General features: G+C 34.0%; 1 protein-coding gene across 1 annotated transcript; it reads right to left on the reverse strand.

Annotated features, from left to right (window-relative positions):
• Positions 1-8,260: 8,260 nt before the first annotated feature.
• LOC121969968 (PIN2/TERF1-interacting telomerase inhibitor 1-like) lies at positions 8,261-11,341 on the reverse strand. The gene is made up of 4 exons (XM_042520317.1): positions 11,176-11,341; positions 11,015-11,068; positions 8,991-9,110; positions 8,261-8,567 (listed from the first exon to the last, which is right to left on the reverse strand). The coding sequence occupies exons 1-4, from the start codon at positions 11,239-11,241 to the stop codon at positions 8,436-8,438; spliced, it is 372 nt and encodes a 123-aa protein (XP_042376251.1). The 5' UTR covers positions 11,242-11,341; the 3' UTR covers positions 8,261-8,435.
• Positions 11,342-12,101: the final 760 nt, after the last annotated feature.

Genomic DNA, 12,101 nt, shown 5'->3' on the forward strand with positions numbered 1-12,101 from the left:
ATGAGTGACAAATGTGTCCTCATGTTCTCTTCTACCAAAATATAAATATATCTTTTAACATATTTAAATATGCATCCAAATTTGTTAACCTATTAACCCAATCCATGAACTTAAGTTTGGTTCAAGATCAAACCAGGTTTGGTTCAAAACAAAACCCTTGGTTCAATAGCCAAACTCTTTTAATTAAAACCAAACCAATTTGGTTTATAATTAAATCAAAGAGGGTTCAACTCATCTTCAAAAGATGTGGCTTATTCGTGCTTCCATTGCAACAAAATATCTTTCACATTTGCCCTTCATCTGGTCCAACCAAACTTAATTTATCTCGATCTAAAAATCTAATTCTCAAACTCATTTTAAGTTCTTCAAATAAACTCATGATACATGTGACCCAATAGGTTTCCAATTATATTGGTCGTACATAATTAATCATTAATTATGGATCGATCATAAGTGACACCTAGTAGTACATGACCTCTAGTTGATCAAAAAATTATCAGTTGATTCCAAAACTACTTCTAAATCTTTTAGCAACTATAGTGAGTCATGTCTTATTCCTTTCGCTCATTTTATACCCCCCACTTAGTTCAAGACATGATCTATGTATCAGTCCCCACTAGGATGATTATGTCACACCTAACATAAGTAATATTTCATCGTCCTATAAATTTAAATTACTCTACATGTGTCCAAGAGTATTGTACTCTTAACATATGCTGCTTTGGCCAAGACTTTTAGTAATAATCTTAACGAGTGACCATAGGGTATACATCTCCTCATAAGGAGCTGTGAATCTTCTGTGGGTTATCCAAAAATCTTCGGACACTTCGACTTATACCCAATATCCCAGGTCCATACCTCCAAGAAGATGCTTACTTAAGATGTTAAGTATAAGTCTTCATAACTAAGATAACTTAAATACCTCAAGTCGAAGGAAACTCAAACTTAATCTGCAATGAGATCTTCATTGAGGTATCTATAAATGTCGAGAACCATATGAAGTCTCATGGAAGGTAACTCCAATAAATTAGTCACCATAACTAACATCCACGTTTGACTCTTGACATTCCAATGTCTTCCAGCCAGTGAGGAGCAATTGCTTGAATAAAGTAAGGAGTATAACAAAATCGATGATGTCCAAACTCATCAATTCAAAAACTAGGAAAGATTTTAATACATTCATAATTACACATGCAGAGATGCTCACTAGTGTTAGTCTAGTTAATACTAATAATTGAACTTTAATTTTGATGAATGAAAAATGGTTAAAGTTAGATTCTATGTAATTTGACACTTTTACCGAGTGTGCAGTAATTGACGGGTCTAGAGGACCTGCCACAAAGATAAAACCTAGTTAAGTTTGAGGATCTGATAACTGACACAAAGTCTAGATAGGTCAAGATATGACCTGATATTTGGTAGGAAGTTCCGTCCGCAGGACCTGACAGCTAGCTTAAGTCAAGTTGAGTCTGCGGACCTTATAACTGGTAGGAAGACCAGGTGGATTAAGTGGCAAATCAAGTGACTGCAAATGGTAAAGTGAAGGAAAGTCACTGGAGGAGAGTAATCTAGTGAGGACGAGTCTGGTAGGACTTAGGCGCTGGTCCAGCTTAGAGCCATTTTGGAAGTCTAAGATGACCATGACTAGATCCTGGTTTTGATAAGACATAATCTAATTAATGATCATTTTATTTTAGTTGTGCTAACTTTATTTTATAGGTTATCTTTTGTTTTATGGATTAACGCTTTTTTGTAAGGTTAAAGTGTAAAAATTATCCTCGGATGAATAGTATCCGAGGCATCTAAGAGCTACGAGGTGGCGCCTCAGAGTTCGAATGAGGGTACCCTAGATAGGGCAAAGGCACCCTTGCGTAGAGAAACTTTGGGAATAAAAATTTGTTGTGAGAAGGTACCCTAAAGCGCATTGGAGGTGCCTCAATGCGCTTGAAGGAGTCCTCGTGCATATAATGACCGAGGACTTTGGAACTGATAAGAAGTTGAGCTTTACAAGATCATATTTTAGGTTAGACGTGCCTCGGATGAGGTTGGAGGCGCCCACAACAGTCAACAGTCCTTAAAAGCAAAGTTCGGCTAGCCACTTGAACATAATTTCTATACAAGCTCATACAATCATTTTGCCACTCTGACTTTTTTGTGCTACTGCTGTGCTACTAATCTACGATGTCCAACCACTGTCGGCAGACCAACACCATCACACAAGCTCGATCAAATTCCATTCTTCTAAGTGTTGGTAATGATTTCATTTATTGCATATTTCTTATACTTGCAAAAAAAAAGTATAGGGTTGTTACACTTTTCTATTTCTCTATTCTTGTATTTAATAACTCTACTGAGAGTTTACCGGTAGAGAATTTAGTTAATTGTCCATTGATAGGTCCGAGAGACCTGGATCATGGAGTAGGAGTTACCAAAATCCTTGTGTTCTTTCATTTATATTTTTTGTTCATTTATTCGACTACCCACTTTGTTTTAAAAAGACGAAAAAGAAAAGATTTTAAATACATGTGATTCACCCCCTCCCCTCCCCCCCCCTCCCACGTGCTCATCAGTCCTACAACTAGTTGTAATCCAATCATAAATTCTCTCATACTATGAATCATATTACAGATATTCAGTAATTGAATTGAAGATCTAATCAAACACACATAGAATATGCACTCAAATAATAAATTTTTATTTATCAAATAAATAATACATTATATAATACAATTTACCTTAAAACATCTTTCAAATATAACACATTCAAGCCCAAGCTTCTCCCCTATCATTGAGTGTGAGGGGGACTACTGTGCTGCTGAACCCAAGATTAGCCTCCCATGCAAGGGGATCTTCTATGGGGAGGGGGGATGGATGCAGCCCCCTGTTGGAGCTTATTACCTTGGGGTGAAATCTTTTCTACTTCTACTTTTCTCACTCATTTACCAACATTGACTAGTGGGAATCATTTTGCAAGGGAAGGAAAGATGGTGGATTACTTCTAGAGCCTAATGGACTGTTAGGATGTATACTAAAAGCCTAGCTTTTGGTATAAATATTTATCTAGAAATAAGAATCACATTGGTCAAATGTCTATATTTATGATAAATGTAGTTGTTCAATTAATTTATATTGTAGATAACATGGTGTGTGGTGTCACACACAGAGGATCATGTTATCAGTACCTTATAAATTATAAACAGTAGCTCACGACCAAGATGGAAAGGAACAAACCATTGGAAGGTCGTAGTGTAATTAGGTATTAGTTTATCTTAACTATATAATTACACTAGTACACTTAGAGTGTATTGAGTAGGACCATTAGAGGTCGTCTCTTTTATACTGACTTTATAAAGAGACAAAGACCTCAGTTATTATGGAAGTGTGTGCTCTTAATCCTAATATAATAACAAGCATATATATTTGATATTTATTTCTTTAATTTATCAATGGGTGAGATTTAGTTCAATAAATCAATAAGCCTGATAAGTTGGGAAATGATATCACTTATAGTGTGTGTTGTTGATTATAAAAGGAAACTGTGTCCTAGTAATATAGGTTGAGAATGTCCCCAAGAGGAGCTCATAAGGATTGTTATGTTAAACCCTGTAGGTGGACTTAGTCCGACATGACGATGAAGTTGAGTGGTACTACTCTTGGAGTTAGATATTAATTAAGTGAATTGTCAGTAACTTACTTAATTAGTGGACATTTATTATCTTAAACACAGGGAGACTAACACACTCATAATAAGAAGGAGCCCAAAATGTAATTTGGGATTGGTGCGGTAGTTCAATAATAGTTTTTTTAGTGGAATGAATTATTATTGATGAAATTAAGTTGTGTGTTCGGGGCGAACACGGGATGTTTAATTTCATCGGGAGACCAAAACCAATTCCTCCTCTCGGTCCCTATCGTAGCCTCTTGTATATAGAGATTTATACCCACCACATACCCACCTTCTTACCCATCCAATGGGGTCGGCCAAGCTAGCTTGGAACCCAAGCTAGGGCCTGTCAAGACCAAGTGGATGAGTCAAGTTGGTGGCCGGCCAAAGCTTGGGTCCCAAGCTTAGGTGGCCGGCCACTAGAGTATTAAAAGGATTTTTATTTCTTATGTGGATATCAAGGTTTTTAAAAGAGAGTTTAAAAATTAAAAATTTCCTTTTATAGCTTTCTACAAAAGATTAAGAGAAGAGATTAATCTCTTTCCTTATTTGTATATTAAAAGGATGGTTTTAATTTTTTGGTAAAAACTTTCCTTATTTGTAAATCATCTACATGTTTAAAAGAGAGTTTAAAATTTGAAATCTTTCCTTATTTGTTGATTAAAAGGTGGATTTTAAATTTTAATAAAACTTTCCTTTTTAACCATGTTCATGATTTAAAAAAGAGTTTAAAAATTAAATATTCTCTTTTATAAGTTTCTACAAAAGATTAAGAAAAGATTTGGTATCTTTCCTTATTTGTAGATTAAAAGAGATTTTAATTTTTAGAGATAACTTTCTTTTTATCCACATGTTTAAAAGAAAGATTTTAATTTATTAAATTTCCTTTTTATAAACCAATCATGAAGGGATAGAAATTATTAGAGAAATTTTATTTTAAAATTTCCGGAAACAAATTAGGAAGGTTTTAATTCTTGATTGAATTAAATTTCCTTTGCTTAGATTATTGTGGCCGACCATGTTGATTAATAAAAGAGAAATTCATTTTATATCAATTAAATTTATTTTTCATGGCAAAGGAATTAAGGAAGTTTTTATTAAAATTTCCTTATTTGTCAAGACCAAGGATTATAAAAGAGGGGGTAGAGGTGCCTTCATGACTAGAACTCTATTCTATTTTTCTCCCTCTTTTTCTTCCTTGGTGTGGCCGGTCATCCTCTCCTCCTCTCTTCTCCTTGATGGCCGAACCTCATCCTTCTTGTGGAGATTCATATGGTGGCCGGATCAAGTTTAGAGAAGAAGAAGAAGAAGAAGAGAAAGAAAGCTTTGTTTCTAGCATCCCTTGGAGCATGGTGGTGGTGGCCGAACCTCTTCATCCTAGGAGAAGTTTTGATGGCCGAAACTTGCAAGGAAGAAGAAGGTGCTTGGTGGTTCTCATCTCGGAAGGTCGTTGCCCACACAACGTCCGAGGTTAGAAGAGGAATACGGTAGAAGATCAAGAGATCTTTCTAAAAGGTATAACTAGTATTTTTCCTTTTCCGCATCATACTAGTTATTTTTGGAAATAATACCAAATACAAGAGGCATGCGATTCTATTTCAAATTTATTTTCGATGTTGTGTTCTTTTGTTTTTTTTTTCCTTGTGATTTGATTGTTCTTTTCGGTTGACCTAAAGTTATTTAAGGAAATTAAATATTAGCTTTCTTTAAAAGGCTTTGTCTAGTCGGTGGTGGTTGCTCCCATATCTAAGAAAGTCATGTGCCTCGCCACGTCAGTACTGGAAGCCAATTTTGGAAATTAATATTTAATAGAATTAATAACCTAGGTGATTTGGATCGAAAGTGTTAAGTTCCGCAGGAGATCCAAGTCTAAACCTAAAAGAACAAATAGATTAAACTTTGGATCAAATGTGTTAAGTTCCGCAGGCGATCCAAGTTTAATTTAAAAGAACACATGGTAGCTAGGAAAAGGTTCAGACCTTTGTACAAAATTTTTGTACAATGAAACCATTAGATTTTCCGAGTAGCATCCAACATGGACATCTACCAAGGGCGAGGAGGGTGGTCAGTTAGTTACCCGGCTGGTAGATGTTAGGAGCTAGCTTGTCGTTGTCCTACCCTATTGGGACTTAACTCAGGCCTGAGTAGATGTGGTAGCCTCTAAGCTGGATTTATGGAAGACTCGAGCTGAAACTACTTGGGTTGAAGCTAACAATGTGAAGGCCAAGGTGGAGGCAATGAGGTCGGTAGCTGTTGTGGTGATGTTTGAGGCAAAAGAAGCCAAAACCGTTGAGGAGTCATCCCAGGAGAACTTCTTGGAGATGATGGAGGCGTTGCTTAGACTTGAGGAGGAGCAGGAATCTCTGTCAGCTTCACTGACTATGTGAACTAATTTAAGACCTAGGGGTATCCACTAGATGAGGTGGTAGACTTCTTGAACTGTCAGCTAGCCTTACTCAGCTACCCACTATAGGCCTTTGACGGAAAATAAGATAAAGAATAAGAAATTTGGTAGAAAACATACGACTTTTTGTAATATTGGTGTTGAATGTAATGAAATCCTTTTTCTAATTTTGTCTTCTTGTCATGCATTTCACTTAAACAATCCACACATTTATGCCTAAGCTATTGTGTTCAAGGGAGAGAACCAAAACTAAGTCGCTCCCTAAATAGTAAGTGAATCTTTGCAACCGTAGGTCCATAAGGACATGATAATAAGGATCCGGCTCAATTTCATGGTTAGATAGACAAGGAGGCTAGAGAGAGGTAAATAATAGAACACACCAAATCCCATAACTTAGAAGGATGATGAGATTAGGAAGAGATAAATACTGGAGAAACCACTCAATCCCATGACTCGGATCTAAGTCAACTAAGTAGCAAGCAGTCGATTGGAAAACAAGCAATAGACTAGTTAATGAATTCTTGACACAAACCCTATAGAAGAGGATTTCATGAAAGATTTCAATACAACTATTTTGGGGAGTTTAAACAGATTTCAATACAACTATTTTGGGGAGTTTTTTAAAGTGCTATTGCATTTCAAAATCTTCGATGAGCAATCCAAAGAAAAGGAAAGCAAGATCTTATAAATGGATTGTGATCTTATGTGATTGTATCTTGTATTTATTTTTCTATTTATTTCAGTTGTTCACTAACAAATTATAGAGATGAACACCATCGAATAGTGAAGACAATAAACACATATTTTCACCACAACCGCCACATTTCAGTTATTCACTAACAAATTATAGAGATGAGCATGATTGAACAATGAAAAAATAAACACATCTTTTTATCACAACAACCACCACCCTTGTAGTTACATCTACAATCCCAAAATACATAATATAAGTTGAAATGTCATTGCTACTCGACGATCCTCTGCACTTGGGTGCGTCATCCTTTTATAAAATTCATTAACAAACTCCTTAAAAGATCGCACAAGCTAGAGAACTTGACCCAAATCTATGGGATTGTAAGCTAAAAAAGCTTAATTCAAACAATGAAATTTCTAAACTCGCTTTTCATTAATGATAGCAATCTCAAACCATATAGAGTTCCTCACCTCTCACCTAAATATTTCCATGAGATAAAACATCCAAATGCAAGGATGATCCTTTTACTTTAACTTTCAAACTCATTTTAATCTTTTGACACTTTGATATCAGTATAGAAGAATAAGAAATATTATCGTGAAAATGTTGTTATTAAAAGAAATAATAAAATATTTTTAAAATTCAATCTCAATGACCATATTTGCTCAGCTTACGTAGACCTACAAAGAAAATTTAAGCCAACCTGTCTCAAAACAATAAAAAAAAAAAAAAAAAAAAAAAAAATATCAACATTTTAATAAACATCCACCTAGCAAAAACAATTAAGTCGCCATAACCATCTTAGGCTTACATGCCACTGCAATCAATCCAACAAAGACCCTAAGTCAACTATCTCATCCCAAAGCCAATGAAATTGATCGAACTATGTAAGAAGTACGCAACAATTAAACAATAATATTAAGCTCTTTATATTATACTTTACCTAAAAGCCAAACTAAGCTAAACACTTAGTTGATTTAGTATCTAAGCCACGTAACAATTAAACACTAGGATTCAGCTTTCTATGTGAGATTCGCTACCTAAAAGTTAAATTTTATATTCACAATTGATCTATGTAAACAAACCTAAAATACATTACAATACAATAACACATTGGGCTTTCGAATTTAAACAGAGTTGAAGATCCACAAGGTTACAAACTTGATCCATTAAGCTTATCTGTCGAAACTTATTTCTCAATCCTCCAAATCAACATAAGTAACACGTGATCCAAAAGACTAATCTTGAAACATGTAAGAAACATCAAAACACCTTGACTAATTCTAATCAGAGGGGAGATTTGCTAAAAAATGTCAATAAGAAGCAAAGGAGAAGCTTAATGGTTGAAAACTCTTCAATTTGCATAACCATTAGCAACTCGTTCAAGACTAATTCGTACGAGGATGATACCGATTTGAAATCAGTGGCCCTACTGAATCCTTATCATAGTTGATACCTCGTGAAAACTGAGTGCATCCAGTGATCAAACAAACTAAAATTCGCAGTCAAACAAATAGTAAAACTTAAAAAATTGAATTTATACAATGTCGAAACTCAATTAAAGAGTACAAAAACAATGACAAGGAACGCAATTATACAGAAAAAAAACTACTACTATACTTCACATTATCTGCTACTTGTCTCCTTTTTAAGCATGGATATGACATTACATTCTACACATTGTCTGGCCAGAACTCCCGAAAGAAAGCTCGTTCAAATTCCTTCTCTTTGAACCGCTCCTCTTCTTGATGCATCTTCCTAATTCTTTTGGAGACTTGCTTTTTCGTTGCATTAGATTGCAAGTCCTAAAACATAACCATAGAAGAAATTAAGATAATTGTATATCTGTCTTCTTCACGATTAAATGAGTAGACAAGAAAACTCCAGGAAACAAGAACCTATATACACTTAAGAAATTTTCAAAGAATAAATTGCTAAAAAGTAAAATTAAACTAAAAAAAAAGTAAATAGGAGTAACTACATAGTGCCTGCTTCACTGTAATAGAATAAAAGAACTTGATCAACCATTACTTCAAACTGACATCCAACTTTCAAACAAGTTAAATAAAAAATTTGTTGCTAACAAATTATACTCAAGTTGCTTTTTTGGAGTCCCAGAGATTATGAGCACACAACACTAGCAGCCAAAATAGATTCTGAAGTTTCAGGATGAGGATAAAGGAAACTAAAATTACTTAGTCTCAGCAATCTATAACTTAGTTACTTACCCGTTTAATTTTTTCCTTAGCTTTAAAATCTTTCTGGACTTCCACATTTTTCTTTAATTTCTCTGCACCTATACCACGCTTGTTCTTCTTAACAAATGCTGAGATGGGCTCCAAAATACCCTGTCTCAGAGATAATGTTTTCATAAGAATAAACTAGAAAAAAGAAAATCAACAGTAAAATAGGCAAACCATGAAAAAAAAGGGAAATTAAACAATATTTTCTGCTGACAAACAATGATAATAAGAAGTGTTTATAACAAGGATTTTAAACACTATGCTAGCAATCCGCCATTGAATAACAGAATACATCAGCAACTATGCAACATGGAAAATACAGACAATTATTATTAACAAATTATTCAATATTGAACATGGATAGAAATTTCGTTCTATGCCGATCAGCACAAGTGAAATTTCTTGTTTCGTTGGTTGACTAGCACATAAAACAAACATGAGACTATGGCACCTTCACTTCATCAACCACTTGCGATGAGAGTGAGGGTGACTCTCTCTCAAGTGGTCTGTTGTAGGACCAAGGATTTCGCGCATTGTCTAGAATGACACTACAAACTTTGTTGTGGTTTGCAATGACGTTGAAGACAGGTATAATCCACAACATTGAAGGTTCCACTTGTGAGCAGCGACAACATCAATGGTTCCTCTTGTCCATGATGCCATAAAAGGACTTCGTTCGTTTGCAACAACAATGAGGCAATTGTTCATTGTTCACAACTACATCAATGCCTTGGTAAATTTTCTATGACGCTTCAGTAAGGGTCCCCAAACAACACCATCTTCTTCCTCTATTGTTCACCCTTCTCTCTTTTGACACCACTAGCATCAGCACGTGACATAGAACGTCTCATTCCAGCCCACAACCAAAATTCCAAATTGGAATGAGATTCCAAACTTTGGAATTAACTCATACATGAAGGCATAATTTAATAAATTGCAAATTAATAATATGTGCATGCTTATAGCATACCAGATAACAAAATACAAAAAAAAAAACATATAAGAATGTAAAGTAGAAACAATTCTAAAACATGTGAGAATGAACCAGATTGCTATTTTTAACACTCAGATGCACAACAGAATTTAAGTTCCTCAAATGAGATGTATCACCAACAGCTTTTGCAATCAATTTCACATCAAACTCAATTTGAGAGCAGACATTTTTATTCTAAACTACCAAAATATTGTAATATTTATCTTATTCAGCCAAGAGAACTCTTTCCTGTTTTTTCATTTTTGATCATCCACATGCATTAAATTGAGCATAAAGAACATTAATCAACTGCATGTTTTTCCTTTTCTAAAAATACTAAGCTGGGTTGAAATATTCCATCAGATGTGTAAGTGATCTTTGTTGAAGTTAACCCTTCAATTAACAATGTTTTTTGGATTTTAGATGCTAAGACATGGATCTCAAATTTGCGGATTTGAAAGTGATAGCAAGAACCAGAAAATTGAATAACGAGAAGTGTTCCTCCGCCAAGGCAATGGAGCAATATCAATAGTGAAGCTACGGTTTGCTTTGAGTTCTGATTATACTATCGTTTCAAATAATTGTTATCGTACCAACAAAAAATTTCTTTCAAGAAATTATTTCAAAATCTTCGAACTAATTTTAACCTATTGTTTCATAATTATAATTTCTTTAGATGTCCCACAACTTTTTATTGGAAACAACCATAGCCTAATATACTTTAAAAAAAAAACATACATCACCGGATGCCTTTTGTCCTGAGAAAGTTACAGCTTAGAAGACCAAGAAGCATTTAAAATAAGATGAGCCATAGAGAGCACAACTAAATTGATAGTTTCTTTCCGACTGGGGCTGAGATGATATAACTCTAAACAATTATAAAGTCATCAAACAAAATCTAATGTACAAGAATTGGAAAACCCACAAATAAGTTTCAGTTCCATCGACATATATATTGATAATGGTTCATACAAGAAACGAACATTAGCGAGATCAATTTCATAGGAAGCAGAGTATATCAGAAGCAATCGCTCACCTGCTCCGAGGCGCCAAGACCAGTTCCCTCCTTCCAACCGAACTTTTTAAGCAACTACAGATAGCAGCAGAGATATCCTGTTAGAACTAAAGGAAACATATGGAACCCTAAACAAACGAGAAGGAAGGCTCGGTGGAGGATGAGAAGGTAAGAGAAGAGACCTTGAAACCGACGTTCGAGGAATCGATGGCTGTGGAAACGGAGCAGCTCAATTCCTCGATCCCCATCTCGGCAACCCGCCGAACAAGTAATCCCTAATTATATTTGGCAAACGCCTGGGTCTCCGATGGGAAAAGAGGCTGTCCTCGTAGAAATAAAAGGATTTCCAATGATTATTCTTCAATAAATATATAAACTTACTGCAAAATTTTAAAATAACGTTTAATTATTTTTTGTTTTTAAAAAAACAAAAGTACTTATAAAATAGAATCCTTTTATCTTTAAAAAATATTATAAAAAATTACTAATTAAAACTGCTTAAATGTTAATTAAAATTATTCAAATATTCATTAAAAGTTATTTGTACTTCCCATATCTATTAGAACAAATATACTAAAGTTAAATTATTATTATCAATTATTCACAAACATTGTGGGTGTAATATAATACATAAACACATATAAATTATGTAAAATTAATATTTACTTTCAAGAAATTAAATAACATTATTCAATGCTAATGTAATTTATTCTATAAAAATCTGAATCCAAAAATAAAGTAAAATTAGATTAGTAATCATATCTCAAGTTATATAATGAGAATATTTGATATCATCCAAAAAATTATTATTATTATTTATCGTGCACACGCGTTGCGGGTGTAATATAATACATAAATATGCATAAATTATATAAAATAAATATTTACTACCAAATAACATTAAACTATGCTAGTGTAATTTATTCTATAAAAATCTTAATCCGAAAATAAAGTAAAATTAGATTATTAATCATACCTCAAATATGTAATGAGAATATTTTATATCACCTAAAAAATCAATAAGATAACCGATGAGATACAGAGATGGATAGATGTGGCTTTGATTTTTCTCGAAGAATCGATGAGATACAGATAAATTGATGTGAGT

The sequence above is a fragment of the Zingiber officinale genome, chromosome 4A (assembly GCF_018446385.1).
Source record: "Zingiber officinale cultivar Zhangliang chromosome 4A, Zo_v1.1, whole genome shotgun sequence".
In the NCBI taxonomy this organism is placed as follows: domain Eukaryota; kingdom Viridiplantae; phylum Streptophyta; class Magnoliopsida; order Zingiberales; family Zingiberaceae; genus Zingiber; species Zingiber officinale.